Source organism: Equus asinus, chromosome 20 (assembly GCF_041296235.1).
Source record: "Equus asinus isolate D_3611 breed Donkey chromosome 20, EquAss-T2T_v2, whole genome shotgun sequence".
Classification (NCBI taxonomy): Eukaryota; Metazoa; Chordata; class Mammalia; order Perissodactyla; family Equidae; genus Equus; species Equus asinus.
In genome coordinates, this window is record NC_091809.1 from 89,891,077 (window position 1) to 89,912,030 (window position 20,954).

At 37.3% G+C, this 20,954-nt stretch overlaps 1 protein-coding gene across 1 annotated transcript; it reads left to right on the plus strand.

The window, feature by feature from the left end:
• The first annotated feature begins 19,263 nt into the window (after positions 1-19,263).
• OR52W1 (olfactory receptor family 52 subfamily W member 1) lies at positions 19,264-20,541 on the plus strand. The gene has a single exon (XM_044751740.2). The coding sequence runs from the start codon at positions 19,406-19,408 to the stop codon at positions 20,405-20,407; it is 1,002 nt and encodes a 333-aa protein (XP_044607675.1). The 5' UTR covers positions 19,264-19,405; the 3' UTR covers positions 20,408-20,541.
• The last annotated feature ends 413 nt before the right edge of the window (positions 20,542-20,954 follow it).

A 20,954-nucleotide genomic window follows, 5' to 3' on the forward strand; every position in this document is an offset into this window, starting at 1 on the left:
AATATTAAAAATTTGTGGGATGTGGCTAAAGCAGTGCTGAGCAGGACTTCTTATTGAGATATAATCGACATATAATATTATATTAGTTTTGAGTGTGCAATGATTTGATATATGTATATATTATGAAATGATCACCACAATGAGTCCAATTAACATCCATTGTCACACATAGTTACAATTTTTTCTTGTGATGAGAACTTTTAAGATCCCTTATCAACTTTCAAATATACGCACAGTTCATGATGTACATTACATCCCCAGGACTTAATTTATTTTATAACTGGAAGTTTGTACGTTTTGACCACCTTCACCCATTTTGCCCATCCCCCACCTCCCACCTCTGACAATCATCAGTTTTCTGTATCTATGAGTTCTTTGTTTTTTTAGATTCCACATATCAGTGATATAGTATTTGTCTTTCTCTGTCTGACTTATTTCACTAGCATAATGCTCTAAAGGTTCAACCATATTGTTGAAAATGGCAGGATTTCCTTCTTTTTATGGCTGAATAATATTCCATTGTGTGTGCAATCAGATCTTTATTCATTCTTTCATCAATAAACAAGAGGAACTTTTAAAGCATTAAATGCCTACATTAGAAATAAAGGTCTCAAATCAAGAATCTAAGTTTCTACCTTAAGAAACTAGAGGAGAAAAAAAAATAAACCCAAATCAAGAAGAATGAAGGAAATAACAATGTTTAGAGCACAAATTAATGAAATTGAAAATGAGAAAAATCAATGAAATAAAAAGCTAGTTCTTCAAAAAAATCAATAATATTAATAAACCTCTAACAAGACTAACAAAGATAAAAAAAGAGAAGATGCAAATCACCAATATCAGGAATGAAATGAAGATATATCACTATAAATTCTATTACCACCACAGATAATAAGGAACAACTTTATGCTCATAAATTTGACTATTTCAAGGAAATGGACTAATTCCATTGATAACGATAAAGTTCTAAAATTCAAGATGAAACGGATAATTTTAATTATCCTATAATCATTTTAAAATTTGAATATTTAATTAAAAATATTCTGAAAAAGAAATCTCCAAGCTCAGATGGTTTCACTGGAAAATTATACCAACTTTAAAGAAGAATTAACACCAATTTTTACAAATCCCTTCTAGAAAATAAAAATGGAGGGAACATATCCTAACTCACTTTATGAGGCCAGTATTACCCTGAATCAAGACTAGATGAATACAGTACAAAAAAGAAAACTATAGAGCAATATCTGTCAAAATTCCTCAATAAAATATTAGCGAGTCAAATCCAATAATATATTTTAAAAATTACATGCCACAACTAAGTGAGATTTCCTCCAGGTACACAAGGTTGGTTCAGCATTCAGCAGTCAATATGTGTAATTCATCATATCAACAGGCTAATATAATAATAGCAATTGAAGCAGGAAAAATTTTTCGGTAAAATCCAATACCCATTTATAATAAAAACTCTTAGCAACTTATGAATAGAGAGAAAGAGCCTCAACTTGATAAGGGGCATCTACAAAAAAACTACAACTAACATCATATCAATGCTGAAAGACTAAATGCGTTTCCTGCAAGGTCAGGAACATAGCAAAGATATCCACTCTCACCAATTTTATTCAACATCATACAGATGTTCCAACCACTTTAATAAATAAGACAGGAGAAAGAAATAATGGGCACACCAATGGGAAAGGAAAAAATAAAACTGTGTCTATTTCAGATGGCATGACTACCTAGATATAAAATCCCAATGAAGCTGAAAAATAATAACAATAGTAATATAGTCCTAAAACTAATAAGTGAATTCAACAAAGTCATAAAATACAAGATCAACAAACAAAAATAAATCACATTTCTATATACTATCAACAAACATGTGAAAAACAAAATAAAAAATACAATACTATTGAGTGACATCAACAAGATGGTGGAATAGTAAGTTTAAGCCCTTAAACCCCCACAAAAATACTAATTTTAACAATCATTCACAGACAAAAATTACCCTTATGGGAGCCCAGGAATCAAGCTGAGAGGTTCCAGCACACCATTGGGGCAAAATATGTAAGAATAGATTCATTAAAGATGGTAAGAAGAATAGTCTCAGTTTATCTTCATCATTCCTTCCTCAAAGCAGCACAGCTCAGTGCCAACAGAGACCTCCTCAGCTCACAATTTCTCCCACAGGGAAAATGAGAGTGAAGTGAGTGCTCAGCTTCCCCAGGCTTGTAGGAGACTGCCCAAGAGACCCAACTGTCTTGTCCCACCCAGAACACCCAGACCAGCATGGCCTAATAATCTAGGGACAGCTAGGAGCAAGGAACAGGGAGACGAGCTCTCAATAATTGGCATACAGCCACAAATTCTACTATCTGGCTCACAATCTCTACCAAGAGCCTTTCCATGAAGCCTATAGGACACCTCACCTGTAGACCACCCTAAGTAGCCACTGCATCCCCAGCACTTCATGAGTACTACCACCACCAATAACCAGCACCCTGCACTCCCCTGCAGATGGTGCATGTGAACCTCCACAGATGGTATGTATGAGCTCCTACAGACAGCACACAGATATCAGCAGTTGGCTTGATTCTACTGGTATGAGAGAAGGTGTACAACACTTCACAGTACTTCCCTAAGGAAAATAAATGGCAGACTCTCAGCACCCAGCCTGACTTTACAGTATCAAGAGAAAGCATACAATCCTAAGACTTTCCTCTCAAGAAGGACCAAGAAGAGTGGAGCAGGCATGTCCATAGAAAAGATTTCAGAGACCTCCAGAATCTATAGGTTGGTAAAGGTCTTTCTTTCCCAAAGCCAGTCAGCAAAAACTGGAAGAAGTGACCGCTTCTTCAAATGTGAAGACAGCAATGAAAGTCTTGAAGGAACATGAAAAATCAAGGAAACATGTCCTCACCAAAGTAACAAAATAAATCTCCAGAGTCTGACCCCAAAGAAATGGAGATCTACAAATTGCCTGATAAAAAATTCAAAATAACGGTGTTAAAGAAGCTCAGTGAGTTACATGAGAACACAGATATATGACTAAATGAAACCAGGAAAAAAATACCCGATCAAAATAAGAAGTTCAACAGAAGGAGAGAAATCATGAAAAAGGACCAAACAGAAATCCTAGAGCTGAAGAATGCAATGACTGAACTGTAAAATTCAATAAGTAGCTTCAACAGCAGACAAAATCAAGCAGAAGAAAAAATCAAAGAACTCGAAGACAGATACAAGAATGTATGCCTTAAAGAGGAAATTATCTAGTCAGAGGAACAAAAAGAAAAAAGAATGAAAAGGAGGGAAGAAGCCCTACAAGACCTATGGGAGACCATCAAGTGAATCAATATATGTATTATGTGACTCCCAGAAAGAGCAGAGTACAAGAAAGAGGCAAAAAGCTTGCTTAAAGAAATAATGACAGAACACTTACCAAATCTGGGGAGGGAAATGGACATCCAGATCCATGAAGCCCAAAAAACTCTAAATAGATAAAACATAAAGAGGTCTTCATTGAGGCACATTATAATCAAATTTTCAGAGGTCAAAGACAAAGGGAGAAATTCAGAAATAGCAAGAGAAAAATGACTCATCACGTACAAGGGAATCCACATAAGGCTATCAGCAGATTTCTCAGAAGATACCTTGCAGGTCAGAAGAGAGTGGGATGATATTCAAAGTGCTGAAGAAAAACACTTGCCAATCAACAATACTATACCAGGCAAAGTGGTCCTTAAGAAATGAAGGAGAGATAAAGACTTTTCCAGACAAATCAAAACTGAGGGAGTTCATCAGCACTAGACTCGCCTTACAAGAAATGCTGAAGTGTGCTCTTCAAGTTGAAACAAAAGGACACTAATTAGCAACATGAGAACATATGAAAGTATAAAACTCATTGGTAAAGGGAAGTAGATAGCCAAATTCATAATACTCTAATATAGTAATGGTGATATATAAATCACTTTTAAATCTGACATAAAAGTTTAAAGACAAATGTTTTAAAAATAACTATAGCTACAATAATTTGTTAATAGACACACAATATAAAAAGATATAAACTGTAATATCAATTACACAAATAGTAGAGGAGAGAAGTAAAAGTACGGAGTTTTCATATATGATTGAACTTAAGTTGTTATAAGTTTAAAATAGATTGTAATAACGATAAGATATTTTCTGTAAGCCATATGTTAATCACAAAGAAAAACCATGTAGCAGACAAACAAAAGAGAAAGCAATCAAAGCATACTACTACAGAAGATCACCAAATCCCAAAGGAGGGTAGAAAGGAAGGAAGAAAGAAAAGGAACTACAAAACAGAAAACTACTAATAAAATAACAACAGAAAGTCCTTACCTATCAATAATTACTTTAAATGTAAATGAATTAAATTTTCCAATCAAAAGACAAAGAGTGGCTGAATGGATTTTAAAAAAAAAAGAGCCTACTGTACAGTGCCTACAAGAGACTCACTTTATCTTTAAAGTGCAGGGATGGAAAAAGATATTCCATGCAAATGTAACCAAAAAAGAGCAGTGGTGGCTATATTTATATCAGACGAAATAGACTTTAAGTCAAAAACTGTCAGAAGAGACAAAGAAGGTCATTATACAATGATAAAGGGATCAATTCATGAAAAGGATTTAACAATTGTAAATATATACAAACCCAATATCAGAGCACCTAAATATATAAAGCAAATATTAAGAGAATTGAAGGGAGAAACAGATGATAACACAATAATAGTAGGGGACTTCAATATCCCATTTCTATCAATGGATAGACATTCAGACATAAAATTAACAAGGAAACAGCAGACTTGAAGAACACTTTAGATCAAAAGCACCTAACGGATATAAACAGAACATTCTTCCCAATAGCAGCAGGATACACATTCTTCTCAAGCACACATGGAACATTTTCCAGGATAGTCATATATTAGGTCACAATCAAGTCTTAACAAATTTAAGAAGATTGAATCATATCAAATACTTTTACTGACCACAATGCTATGAAACTAGAAATCAATAACAGAAGGAAAAAGGAAAAATTCAAAAATATGTAGAAATTAAACAACACACTCCTTAAGAATCAATGAGTCAAAGAAGAAATCAAAAGGAAAATCAAAAAATATCTTGAGACAAATGAAAATGAAAACACAACATATCAAAACTTATGGGATGCACAAAAGCAGTTTTAAGAGGGAGGTTTATGGCAATAAACATCCACACTAAGAAAAAAAGAAAAAAGACCTCAAATAAATAACCTAAATTTACATCTAAAAGAACAAGAAAAAGAACTAAGCCCAAATTAATTGAAATAATAATGATTAGAGCAGAAATTAATGAAATAGAAACTAGAAAACTAGGGAAGATCAACAAAACTAAGAGATCATTTTTGAAAAGATAAATTGACAAACCTTTAGCTACACCAAGAAAAAAAGAGAGAATACTCAAATAAAATCAGAAATGAAAGAGGATTCATTACAACTGATGTCAGAGAAATACAAAGAATTATAAGAGAGTACTATGAACAATTTTGACAACAAATTGGATAACCTAGAATAAATTGATAAATTCCTAGAAACACACAACCTACCAAGACTGAATCAGGAAGAAATAGAAAATCTGAACAGACCAATAATGAATAAGGAGATTGAATCAGTAATCAAAAACTTCCCAATGAAGAAAAGCTCAGGACCAGATGGCTTCACTGGTGAATTCTACCAAACATTTAAAAAAGCATTAACACCAAACCTCTCAAACTCTTCCAAAAAATTGAAGAGGAGAGAATACTTCCACACTCACTTTACAAGACTGGCATTACCCCGATACCAAAACCAAACAAGGACACTACAAGAAAAGAAAACTACAGACCAATATCCCTGATGAACATAGATGCAAAAAACCTCAACAAAATGCTAGCAAACCGATTTCAAAAGCACATTAAAAGGATCATACATCATGATCAAGTAGGATTTATCTCTAGGATGCAAGGATGGTTCAATATATGCAAATCAATAAATGTGATACACCACATGGGCAAGATAAAGGATAAAAATCATATGACCATCTCAATAGACGCAGAAAAAGCATTTGACAAAATTCAATATCCATTCATGATAAAAAAAAAAAAAAAAACCTCTCAACAAATTAAGTATAGAAGGAATGTACTTCAACATAATAAAGGCCATAAATGATGAGGCCACAGCTAACATCATACCCAACAGGGAAAAGTTAAAAGCTTTTCCTTTAAGATCAGGAAAAAAAGTAAGGTGCCCACTCTGACCGCTTCTAATCAACATAGTACTAAAAGTCCTCACCAGAGTAATCAGGCAAGATAAAGAAATAAAAGTCATCCAAATCAGAAAATCAGAAGTAAAATTGCTTCTGTTTGCAGATGACATGATATTATATGTAGAAAATCCTGAAGACTCCACCAAAAAACTGTTACAACTAATATATGAATTCAATAAAGTCACAGGATACAAAACTACATACAAAAATCAGTTGCATTTCTATACACTAAAAACAATCTGAAAAAGAATTTTTTTAAAAAATCCCATTTACAGCTAAATGAATTAGCTACTTAGTAATAAATTTAACCAAGGAAGTGAAAAATCTATACACTGACAACTATCAAACATTGATGAAAAAAACTTAAGAAGACACAAATATATGGAAAGATATCCCATGGTTATGGATTGGAAGAATTAATATTATTAAAATGTCCATACTACTGAAAACAATCTACAGATACAATGCAATCCCTATCAAAATTTCAATGGCATTTTTCACAGAAATAGAAAAAACAATCCCAAAACTCACATGGAACCATAAGACTCTGAATAGCCAAAGAAATTTTGAGCAAGAAGAACAAAGCTAGAGGCATCACACTTCCTGATTTCAAATTATATTATATAGCTATAGTAATCAAACAGTACAGTATAGTAATCAAACACAAATAACAATGGAATGAATAGATCGTCCAGAAATAAACCCATGCATACAGTGTGATCCATGCAGTCAACTAATATTCAAAAAGGGTGCCGAGAATCCAAATTGAGAAAAAATAGCATCTTTGATAAATGATGTTGGGAAAACTGGATATCCACATGCAAAAGAATGAAGCTGGACAGAAAACAACAAACGTTGGAGAGGATGTGGAGAAAAGGGAACACTCATACACCGCTGGTGGGAATGCAAACTGGTGCAGCCACTATGGAGAACAGTATGGAGATTCCTCAAAAAATTAAAAATATAAATGCCATATGATCCAGATATCCTACTACTGGGTATTTATCCAAAGAACCTGAAATCAATGATCCAAAGAGACTTATGCACCCCTATGTTCACTGCAGCACAATTCACAATAGACAGGATGTGGAAACAATCCAAGTGCCCTTCTACAGATGAATGGATAAAGAAGATGTGGTATATATATATAATGGAATACTACTCAGCCATAAAAAGGACAAAATTGTCCCATTTGCAAAAACATGGATGGACCTGGAGGGTGTGATGTTAAGCGAAATAAGCCAGAGAGAGAAAGACAAATACTGCATGATTTCACTCATATGTGGAAGATAACAAATACACGGATAAAGAGAAGAGGTTAGTGGTTACCAGAGGGGAAGGGGATTAGGGGGTTGGCGAAAGGACAAAGGGGTACATATGTACAGTGATGGATAAAAATTAGACTACTGGGGGTGAGCACAATAAAGTGTATTCAGGAATTGATAATAATGTACACTCAAAATTACACGTTATAAATCATTATAATCCCAATAAAATTACTTAAAAAAATGAAACTGGACCCTTATCTTACACAATACACAAAGTCAATTTAAAGTGGATTAAAAACTTAAATGTAAGGCCTGAAACCACAAACTCTCAGAAGACAACATAGGGGAAAATGTCCTTGACATTGGTCTTGGCAATGATTTTTTGGACATGACACCAAAAGCACAGGCACCAAATGCAAAATTAACAAGTTTTGAATTATGTCAAACTAAAAAGCTTCTGCACAGCAAAGGAAACAATCAACACAATGAAAAGGGAACCTATGGAATGGGAGAAAATATTTGCAAACCATATACCTGATAAGAGGTTAATATCCAAAATACTTAAGGAACTCATACAACTCAATAGCAAAAAAAGAATCAACTTGATTAAAAATGGGCAAAGGATCTGAGTAGAGATTGCTCCAAAGAAGCCATACAAATGATACATAATAGGTGCTCAACACTAATCATCAGGGAAATGCAAATCAAAACCACAATGAGATATCACCTTATACTCGTTAAGATGGCTATTATTTTAAAAACGAGTGTTGACAACCATGTGAAAAAAAAGGAACCCTGGTACACTGTTGGTAGTAATGTAAATCGGCACAGCAATTATGAAAAGTGTACGGAGTTTCCTTATAACATTAAAAGTAGAACACCATATGATCCAGTAATCCCACTTCTGGGTATTTACCCAAAGAAATTGAAATCAGGATCTCAAAGAGATATCTGCACTCGTATGTTTATTGCAGCATTATTGATAATAGCCAAGATGTGTAAAAAACCTAAATGCCCATTGAATGGATGAAAAAAATGTGGCATATACACACAATGGAATATTATTGAGCCTTAAAAAAGAAGGAAATTCTACCATTTGCAACAAAATGATTAGACGTTATGCTAAGTGAAATAAGCCAGACACAGAAAGACAAACTGTATGACCTCACTTACAAGTGAAATCTAAAATAGTCAAACTCGTAGAAGCAGAGTGTAGAATGGCGGTTGCCAATGGCTGGGAACTGGGGAAAGGGGAGGTGATGGTCAAAGGATCCAAAGTTTCAGTTATGCAAGATCAATAATTTCTGGAGATCTACTATACAGTATAGTGCCTACAGCTAACAACGCTATCTTGTGTACTTGAAATTTGCTAAGAGAATGGATCACATGTTAACTGTCTTACCACACACAAAAATAATGACAACAATAATAATAAAGGGGGAAGGGAAAAATTTTGGTAAGAAATTAACATGTTTACGGCCTTGATAGTGGGGATGGTTTCACAGGCATCTATTTATACCCAAACTCACTGAGTTGTATACATTAAATAAGTACAATAATGTATACTTTTTTTATATGTCAATAATACCTCAATAAATACAATACAATTTACAATCGCTACAAAGAAAATGAAATACTTAGGTAAACTTAAAACATGTATAGAATCTATATGCTGAATATTACAAAACACTGGTGAAAGAAATCAAAGTAGACCTAAATAAATGGAAAGACATACCATGGTCATAGACTGGAAGATACAATACATTAAAGATGACAATTCTCTCAAATTGATCTATAAGTTTAATGCAATTTATACCAAAATTCCAGCAAGAATTTCTTTGTAGACATAAAAAGCTTATTCTAAAATTCACATGGAAAGACACAGAATCTAGAATAGCTAAAACAATCTTGAGAAAAAGGGAAGAAAAGCCAGGAAGAATAACTAGCTGATATTAAGGCTTACTATATAGCTAAGTAATCAAAACATTATGCTATTAGCAAAGGGATAGACACAAAGATCAATAGACCAGAATAGAGAACCCAGAAAAAGACCCACACATATATGCCCAACAGATTTTGTGTATGTGTATGAGGAAGATTGGCTCTGAGCTAACATCTGTTGCCAAGCTTCCCCTTTTTGCTTGAGGAAGACTGCCACGGAGCTAACACCTGTGCCAGTCTTCCTCTATTTCATGTGGGATGCCACCACAGCATGGCTTGACTAGTGGTGCTAGGTCCATGCCCTGGATCCAAACCTGCGAACCCCAGGATGCTGAAACAGAGCTCACAAACTTAACCACTACACGACAGGGTTGGCCCCCTAACTGATGTTTTACAAAGATGCAAAAGCAACTCACTGAAGGATAGCCTTTTCAACAAATGATGCTGGAGTAATTGGACATCCATATGCAAAACAATGTACCTCAACTTAAACCTTATACTTTATACAAAATTTAAATCAAAATGGATCACAGACAAGGGAAAAACATAAAACTATAGAATTTTTAGGAAAAAAATGGGAGAAAATCTTTGAGATCTAGGTCTAGGCAAAGAGTTCTTAGACTTGACACCAAAAGGTCAGTCGACAAAAAGGGGAAAAAATGGTAAGTTGGACTTGTCAAAATTTAAAACAGTCCGCAAAAGATCCTGTGAAAAGGATGAAAAGACAAGGTACAAACTGGGAGAAAATATTTGCAACGACATGTTCGACAAACACTAGTATCTAGAATATATAAAGAACTCTCAAAACTCAACAGTAGAAATAACAATCCAATTACAAATTTACAAAAGACTTGAAAAAACATTTCACTGAAAAGGACATACAGATGGCAAATAAGCACCTGAAAGATGTTTAACATGACCAGCCATGAAAGATACAAATTAAGACTATGATGAGATATCAATACCCACCTCTCAGAACAGCCAAAAATAAAAAATAGTGACAACACCAAACACTGACAGGAATGTGAGAAACTGAATCACTTATAAATTGTTGTTAGGAATGTAAGTGGTATATTCTCTCTAGAAAACAGTTTGGCAGTTTCTTATAAAACTAAACATGCAACTACCATATGACCCAGCAATTGTACTCTTGAGCATTTATTGCGGAAAAGTGAAAACGTTCTCACAAAAACTCATACATGATTGTTAATAGAAACTTTATTAGTAATAGCCAAAAACTGGAAACACCCTAGATGTCCTTCAACAGATGAATGGCTCAACAAACTGTGGTACATCCACACCATGAAATATCACTCAACAATAAAAAGGAATGAACTATTAATACACACAACAACTTGGATGAATCTCAAAGGATTTATGCTGAGTCAAAAAAAATCCCAAAATGTTATATACTGTTTGATTCAATTTATATAACATTCTTGAGATGACAAAAGCTTAGAAATGGAGAAGTGATTGGTTTCTAGGATTTATGAGCAGGAGTTTCAGAGGGAGGGAAGGAGCAGTGTGTGTCTATATAAGGACAAAAAGAGGAATCCTTGTGGTGATGGAATTGCTCTGTATCTTGACTGTATCAATGGCAATATCCTGGGTGTGATATTGCACTATCGCTCTGCAATTTGTTACTACTGAGGGAAACTGCAGGAATGCTACACAGGATTTCTCAGTATAGTTTCTTACAACTGCTTATGAATATATAATTACCTCAAAATCAAAAATGTATGTGTGGTGTATGTGTGTGTGTAAGTGTATAGATAGCAACTTAAACAGAATACATTAGTACTCTATCTATTGACCTGAAGAATATACAATATATTAATGTTAAGCACCTAAGTGTAGTACCTGGTATAAAGTAGATGCTCCATTAAATGTTTGTCAAGTGAATAAAAGAAGATTGCATAAAATATATTACTATTTACCGGGGGGCTTTGGGGAGAAAAAGGAAAAAATAAAATCTTTAAAAAAAAAAAAATATATTACTATTTGATCTCAAAATTATAAAAATAAAAAACAAAAAGTCTATGTGTTTGAATAAGTGCATATGAGCATGGAGAAAGGTGTAAAGAATGCAGGATGTTAAAAATTATCTGAGGAGTGGAGCAGGGGTTAGAAAGAGGACAAGACGAAGAAAAATTATTAAATTTTTTCTTTATACATCTTTTTAATTTTGGTTACAGTAAACACTTGTGAAATTTGTATTTTTAGAAGAGATAATAATAAAAGATTTTTTAAATATTTTTAGATTTGGGAAAAGGCAAACAACCTAATAAGATGAGAGTCAAAGAATTGAGCAGTACTAATATGACTATAGGATTCTTTTAGCACAGCAATATTCAAATGGTACAAAGTTTGAAAAATGAGGCAAATGCAGTTTTTATCTGCAAAGAAATTGCTGAAACCCCAAGGAGAGAAGCTGAGAGGTTCAGTGACAACAGACTAAGTACAAAATCAAACATCAGAATGAGGTAAATAATGCTGTGACAACATGTTGTCCAGACTCAAGAGACAGTCCATGCCTAATCTCTTTAGACTATCAGACAACTCTACGACATTGCTCCCTCCAAACAAAGAGGAAGAAAAATTGGCTAGGAACACATACACAGAAGTGATTGGCCAACACAGAAAGTGGCATTGGCACTGTTCACACTGCAGAGGAGGAAGATTTGAGTAATGTGAAAACTGAGACAAAACCAACATTTGCAGCACATCCTCAGCCTGGGTCAGTGACAAATTTTACAGTGTAGGAACTTCCACAGGGTATTTCAAATTGCTTTCAGTGTACAAGGGGAGGGAGAGGAGAAGAGATGATGGTCAGGGAATTACGGAACACTGTGTGTCTTTAGGGAAGCTGGAAGTCACAGTTGTCGGTGTATGGGAGTGGAGAGTCATGTGATATAAAATTCACAGTAGCAACTGCAGAGGAGAGGCAGAAAAGTCCTAGATGCATCATCTACAGAAACTATAATGGAAAATACAAAGAAGACATTGTTTGGGGCGAATGTAAGAATATTCAAGTAAATTTGGACGTCAGGAGAAAAGCCATCTTATTTGCCTACAGATTCCAGGCAAAGCAATGTGGCTGCTCTTTCAACCCTGAATTGGTGCATTGGCCTAGGGAAGGAAGGGGAAATGCAGGCTAAGAAGAAATGAAATTACTCAGGATAAGATGACGGAAACCATCCTGATTTAGTTGAATGAAGCCAACATAACCCTGATACTATATAGTCATTAAGAGAATCCATTTTGGACTCACACTGATCTGGATTCAAATCCAGACTCATTAGAAGTTTTGTGATCAGAAGTTAGCTATCATGCCCATGGTTTGTTATTTTATCTGTAAAATGGAAGTAATGATAGTACCTACCTCATAGGAATGTAATATTGAATGAGATGATATATGTAGAGTGCTTAGTCCAGCGCCTGACTCACAGTTAAGTGTTCAATAAATCACAACTTGGGACACAATTCTAAGTGTTGACAAGATTGTGGACTAACTAGAAATCTCATACAATGTTGTCGGGAATGCAAAGTGGTACAAGTACTTTGGAAAAGCATTTGTTAGCTTCTTATAAAGTTAAACATACATTTACCATGTGATACAGCAATCCCATCGCTAGGTATTTACCCAAGAGAAATTTAAAACGTATTTCTACACAAAGCTTTGTATGTGAATGTTCACTACAGCTTTATTCATAATAGTAAAAAAAAATTGAAAACAATCCAAATGTCTATGAAAAGGTTAATGGAGGAACAGTTGTGAAAGAGTCATACAATGGAATACTGTTCAGCTGTAACAAGGAATGAACTACCGATACCTACAACAAAATGGATAAATCTCCAAAACATGTTGAAAGAAGCCACACACAAAATAGTACATACTACATGACTTCATTTATACAAAATCCTAGAAAAAGTAAAACTAAACTATAGGGACAGAAAGTAGATCATTAGCTGCCTGAGGATGGGGCTGGGGTCAGGAGTACAGGGAATTAACTGCAAAGACTAACAAGGGAACATTTTGGGATAATGAAAATGTTTTATTTCTTTATTGGGATGGTGCTTATACAAGTGTATACATTTGTCTAAACTTATCAGATTATACATTTAATATGGATGCATTTACCTCAATAAAACTGATTTTTAAAACTATAAGGAACCTTGAATTTATTTACAAAAGATGTACATTATCTTCATGGAGAAATCTTTAAACTTTATTGATAAAAGCTATGAATGGAAAGATTCAATATTGGAAGGATATTAATGCTCCTCAATTAATCTATAAAACTAACTTAATTCCCAGTTAAGAGCCCATAGGATTTTTCATGGAACTTAAAAAAGTGATTCTAATGACCACGTGGAAGAAAAAAGGTACAAATAGAGCCAAGATGTCTCTGGGGAAAAAAAGATGTATACATACATGTAAATGTATATATATACAAAGACAAGAATAAGAAAGGGTTACTTGCCTGCCAGGTACAAAGACAATTACACTAATTAATATTGGTGAGAAATTAGCAAATATGTTAATGCAATAAAGAACAGAGACTAGATCAAATCTATTATATATGGGAACTTAGTGTATAACAATTGCGTATCAGTGGATAAAGGTACTGTGACAACTGAGTTTCCTTAAAAGAAAAATAAATAAATAAAATTAGATATTAGTCTCATGTCATGCACACAAAAATAAATTTCAAATGGATTAAAAGAATTAAAAGTAAAAATGTCTATACGCTATAAAACATATAATAATATCTTTACAATCTCAGGATAGGAAAAGATTTATTAAAAAATACACAAAACCACATGGCCTAGGTGTGTTTTTCAACTAAAATTCAAACTTTCTGGAGGACAAGTGACATCATAAACAAAATTAAAAGATAATTAACAGACTAGAAGATTATATTTCTAACACAAAACAAAGGGTTGGTATCTAGAATATATAGAAAAGGTCTACAAAAAAATACAGGAGGAAAAAAGACAACTGAATAGAAAAATGGGCAAAGAAAATGATGAGGCAATTTATAGAAGAGGAAATCTAAGTGAACAACAAATATACGAAAAATGTAAATTAAAATGAGCTAATATTTCTTATTAATCAGATTCACAAAAATGTATGAGTCTGATAATATAAAGTGTTGTCAAAGATGTTAAAAAAAAGGATCTCTCATATACTGCTAGTGGGAATACAAACAACTATTTTGAAGAGCAATTTGACGATATCTGCTCAAGATGTGCATATCCTATGACTCTGCAATTCCACTTCTAGATGCATACTCTATAGAAGCTTTCATACGTGCAAAAATGCAGGCGTGTATAAAGATGTTAATAGCAGTACAAATAGCAAAATAACCAGAAACAATTTTAAGTCCATGAATAAATAAATAAATGATATTTGGCATAATCACATGCTATAAAACTATGTAGCAATTTAAAATTAGGATGATAAAGATCTGTATACCTGCATAAATAAAACAAAACATAATTTCCTGTAAACAGTAGGAAATAATTTATGTAAATATTTAAAAGTACCAACTAGCAAATGCATTAAAAACTGAATTAGAAAGCTACACTAAATTCACAATAATTGTCATCTTCTATAGAATGGAACACTATAGGAGATAAGAGACTTTCCTATTATCTGTAATTTTTATTGCCTTTATTAAAAAGGAATTAAAAGCAAGTGGGACATAATGTTAGTAACTGTCAATTCTGGATGAGTTGATATATGTACATTTGTTCTTATTCTTTGTATTTTTATATATATTAGCCACTACTCAAAAAGTATAACAAAAAAGAAAATACGAAGAAGTATATAAGAGACAAGGGCATCAGTTATGAGGCTGCTGCAATATTCTAAGATAAGGTTGTGTGTTATAAAATAGGATATACTCCAGTGGGGACAGAAGGAGACAGATACATGAGCTCTTAAGAAGATGGGCTCCCACGGCTGCTTGAATGTAATGATAAGAGAAGCTGTTTCCTCATCCATAATACTGTGCTTGGCATGTAATGAGTTCTTAATGTTTGCTGAATCCTGTGGATGACATTAGCACTTTTCCCAGTTATAAGTCATCCATGAAATGTGAGCTTAGAGGAAGGGAGGTAATGATGGGAAAAGATAAAAGGCACTACCTATTATCTCAGAAAAGAACTTCAAAGAATTAATTTCTTCAAAGGTGGCCCCAACAAAGTAGTTAATTCAGAAGTTTCTTCTAAATGCTAGAAAACCTTTAGAGGGAACTATTCATCTTCTGCAGGGAAAGTCTTTGGCAGACCATCTCAGCAATGCTCTCCTTAGCCAGAGATTCTTAGTCAAAAACTGCCTCTTCCATGTCTTACATTGAAGGAAAAGAATGATTGAATAAGTTAAGGGGGGGGTTTCAAGATCCTAACCCAATCTTACTGTCTTACAGTGTTGCCTGGGAGACAAGGATGGGAACTATGACCTCAGCATGCAGAAGACTACAGTCACTGCCATATGTGGTCAAAAACAAATCAACCCAAAGGACTGACCCAGTTGCAAAGGAAAGGAAAATGGCTAAGGAGAGCAGACATTATGGTAGAGTTCATTAAAAACTAGATCTGACCAATTCCATATCCCTACTAGAACATGACTTCTATAATAGAGAGGAACAACAGTTCCTCTCCCAAATCTACCACCTCAGTGCCAGAACATCCACCGTCCTATGGACTGGGGACTTCTAGTGCCCCAGAGTTTTACTGGGGTTCTACTAGTCACAGAGGGGTCTCATACTGACCTGGGGATTTAGAGTTGACAACAGAGTTTGCCTTAGGAGCGTTCTAGAAGAGGATTCACCCTTGAGTGGCAACACTAGGACCCAAGATTTTCTGATCTGTAATCTAATGTGTAAATGAATAATCTGCTCTTACATGTTGTTGCTCACTGGTTATTGTAAGCAGAAAACTATAGAACAGGCCCACAAAGACACAAGCTAATCTCTGGGAACCCTATTCTATAGCAGGTATTGGTGGTAGCTGCATTAGTCAAAGAAGTGAGAATATCAGGGTCAATTTCCAGAGTCCTCCTATCCTATTTTCTATGCCAGTCCAGAAGCAACTGAGAGGTCCAATGAGCCTCTCTTCCTCCTCCCACTCTACCCCTACTCCCCACAGAGGGCTGGCATCCACCTCTGGAGAGCAGGTTCTGGCATATAGCCCCACAGGTCGCAGGTTTATTGTCAGATCCCCTCCTCTAATGACCAATGTCACAGGGAAACACCAGCCAGGTGACCCTCCATGTGTTCAGAGAGCTCCTATAATGTTGGACTGGGGCCTGGGAGACGAACAAAGGAACTTTTCTAGAGACAAAATCAATGATATTCTCCTTAGCTCTTTGTCTGTAAAATGGGGGAAATAATTGTGCCTACTGCAAATGCATGTTGTGAGACTGGGCTTAGCACAGTGCCATCACATAGGAAACCCCATGGGACTGTTAGCCATCACTATCATTCAGAGACTTCCCTGACTCCCCCAGGAAGAGAGAGAGGCCCCTTCCTCTGTGATCCCACCATATCTGGTACTGACCTGAGTCAATGCAGTGACTTTAATAGCCTTCCAAAAAATGTTTGGATCACAGTGTCCACCAGACAGTGAGCTCCTTGATGGCAGCAAGGGTCTTATATTGTCTTTGTATCCTCACCACAGGGTCAGGCGCAAAGGAGATTTAAATCAGTTCTGCTACAAAGTTGGTTTTCAAATGCAAATTTGTTCCAACCAACATATGTATGAGGGAATGAGCACAATGTGAATTTTGTTTTTGCTCATGTGTGATTCCATCTGCGAGAAACAAGGCGAATGCAGAAAACTGTACTCAGCTGAACTGAGCCTCGTAGGAAAACCCAGCATGAACACATGCACACATGCAAACATCTATCAGCTGCATCAGTTCACCACTTCTATTATGAGCCACACCATCCACATCTGGTGTTACAATATTCCACCCAATTTCAGAGTAATCTTTCCTTCTACTACTTCACAGTAATTCCCAAGCTGCTTCCAACACTCACTTCCACAAGAAAAATTCCAGATCTTTTTCAAGGTAAAGTGTCATTTTTATTGGTGCATCCATATACTTTCTATTTAACATGTGTAAAACTGTGCTACCATTTTTATTAGGTTCCTATCCTTTTTCAAATGTGTCATTGATGAAGTTCTTAACGTTGTGCCCTACTCCCATTTTTCCCATAGGCCCTCTGGTTTTGTTGTATTATCTTGCATAGTATAGTGATTTTCAGGATATATCTTCTTGTAGCAGAATCATACTCAGTGGACTTGTGGTGGATGGTGACTCTTTCTGATTTCCATGGATACCTAACAGTCCTGAAGCTGTAGGAGACCCTGTTAGTCAGCAAATGCTATTTGGGCCAGCAGTGTCCCACAATTAAAAGCCACAAATATTCATTCATAGACAACTACCTGCCAGACATTGTGATGAGCAGTGGAGATACTGTGGCTAATAAGAAGCACTCCCTGTAACTCTTTCAGTCTAGCTGGGGAGAGAGGGACAAGTAATTACAACAGAGAAGGAATAAAGCTATTAAAGAATAAAGAAAGTGAGGTCTTTTCTCCAGACTTCAGAGTCAGTAAAGACCTCACAGAGGAAGTGTTGCTCTTTCCCAGGTCTCTCCACTCCCATAAGTCAGTCTCTTTCCTTGTTGCCCGCATCTCTGCCTTACTCTACTCCCTGAGTTAATGAGCCTATCATCGCTGAGTAAAGAGGCAGAACAGGGAAGAGTTAATGTGGCACAGGTGGGAAGGGGAAGGGCCCTGAGGGAAGAAGGTAGAACAGCCACATAAAGGGCCCCACAGGCACTGGTCAAGGGAAGAGAAGCTGCATGTTCAACACACAGTGCTCAGGATCTTTCCCCAGCCAAGTCTTCTGCTGGTGCTTTCTTCCTCCTTCATTTATCCATTCAACATTTATTAAGCTTCTGTCATGGGCGAGATTCTGGGAGGCATCGGTCCTATTCTCCCTGCATCCTCCAACATCAGAGATGTTTCTTCCTCATATAGCTGCTACTCTGGGTTAAATGGCATTCCTCCCCGTCTGTCACCTCCATTTTCTCTGGCACCCAGGAATGAGACTCTAGTGGGACCCCCTTCTGAGTCGTGAAGAAGGAAAAGAGACAGACAAGTTCCTTTTTCTGCTGCCATCTCTCCTTCTCCGATGGTTCCCCGGCCCAACTTTAATTCTCCAGCCAGCGTTCAAGTTCACTACTTCAGCATCAAGTTAAGAATAACGTAAGCATCCCACCCTCAAAGACCCACCAGGTTTTCTCCTGTCACATCAGACTTCCAGCTTCACACTAGGTCCCATGTGCCTCTCCCTCCTGTTTCTCCCTTTCTCTCTACTCTCTTCCTTTCTTCTTGGAGGGTTGGTGCCCAAAATGTTAAAGCTGGGCAACACTTAAGATCATTGTGCCCATCCTCACTGCAGAGCTGAAGCTGAGGCCCGAAGTTGTGCCTAAGGACATGTAGTCAGGAACAGGACCAGCCTGAGGCCTGATCCCACCCAGCACTGGCTTTCTCCCCATCTACTGAGACTGAGACTGGACTCTACTTGGACTCTGAGGAAGAAAAACATTCATCTCAGCTCCACTCAGCTGACCTCCAACTGGAGGGCTTCTGGCTGTACCAGCCACTGCAGCATTAAGCCCCCACTTCCTCACTACCACTGTCTCCCCATTTCCCCCCTACAACACTCACGGGCTTTCAGGTACAAAGGATTCTGTCATCCTAGCTAGGGTTGTGACCTTAATTATCCATCCAAACCCCAACCAAATCTTATAACCCTGTGATCCTCCCAGCCCTGCACTACCCAAAATCTCTCCCTTTGTTCTTCCCCTATCAGGAGCCATGCCTCCACGAGCCCTAAAGCTTTGCCCCCACCACAGGATGGCAGAAGCTCCACAGCCCAACTCCACCTTCCCACGCCCAAGCTTCTTCATAATGGCTGGCATTCCAGGGCTAGGGGATGCCCAGGCCTGGATGACACTGGTCTTCGGGCCCATGTATCTGCTGGCCTTGCTGGGCAATGGAGCAGTGCTGGCAGTGGTGCAGATAGACTCCACACTACACCAGCCCATGTTTCTACTCCTGGCCACGCTGGCAGCCACAGACCTGAGCTTAGCCACATCTATAGCCCCAGGGTTGCTGGCCGTGCTGTGGCTTGGGCCCCAGCCTGTGCCATATGCTGCCTGCCTTGTGCAGATGTTCTTTGTTCATGCGCTGACTGCCGTGGAATCTGGTGTACTGCTGGCCATGGCTTGTGATCGTGCTGTAGCAGTAGGGCGTCCACTGCATTATCCTATTCTAGTCACCAAAGCCCGTGTGGGCTATGCAGTCCTGGTACTGGCACTGAAAGCTGTGGCTATTGTTGTGCCTTTCCCTCTGCTGGTGGCACGATTTGAGCACTTCCGAGCCAAGACCATAGACCACGCCTACTGTGCACACATGGCAGTGGCGGAGCTTGTAGTAGGTAACACATGGGCCAACAACTTGTACGGGCTGGCACTTTCCCTGGCCGTGTCAGGTGTAGATATTCTGGGCATCAGTGGCTCCTATGGGCTCATTGCTCATGCTGTGCTGCGGCTGCCTACCCGAGAGGCCCGTGCCAAGGCATTTGGTACATGTAGTTCCCACATCTGTGTCATTCTGGCCTTCTATGTGCCTGGTCTTTTCTCCTACCTCACACACCGCTTTGGTCGTCACACTGTCCCAAAGCCCGTGCATATCCTTCTCTCTAACATCTATTTGCTGCTGCCACCTGCCCTCAACCCTCTCATCTATGGGGCCCGCACCAAGCAGATCAGGGACCGGCTACTGGAAACTTTCACATTCAGAAAAGGCCAGTTCTAACAGGCAGTGAAAACAATGGAGGCTGGGGGTGGAGGTGAGGGGACATTCAAAGGAGAGTCTGGGGTCTAGAGGTATGGATTATGTCATCTTTGTCCCATTATCTGCATATGACTGTGATAACCACTCAATAGATATTTGCTGTGAAGCTTCTACTACGTGTACCACTGGCAGTTGTAGACTTTGGTCTAGCCATGTATCCTGCTTGGGATGAGGCAGGAAGCAGGGGACTACATGCTACCATGTGGGGAAAATAAGAAGAGATCAGGGAATTATCAGGGAATCATGGTACACAAGATTTAACTTAAAGAAACCTGCTCCCTCCCACCATCATTTTAACCTAAGTCTTCCCATGTTCCCATACAAAAGCTCCTCTACAGATCCTGGACCTGGGGGTCTGGGAAGAGTGACACTGCCTCTGGAGGCAAATGCTTAGTTAGGTACTTGCCTGGGATCACAGCCCTCTCTATTCCTGGAGCCAGATTCTGTTTTCAGCCTGTCCTTATGGAAGGAGTTATACAGGCATATCCCCCACCTTCTGAGAATCTGG

What these genes read in the sequence shown, in the direction of transcription:
- OR52W1 (XM_044751740.2), top strand. Translation starts at nt 19,406, where the DNA reads ATGCCTCCACGAGCCCTAAAGCTTTGCCCCCACCACAGGATGGCAGAA.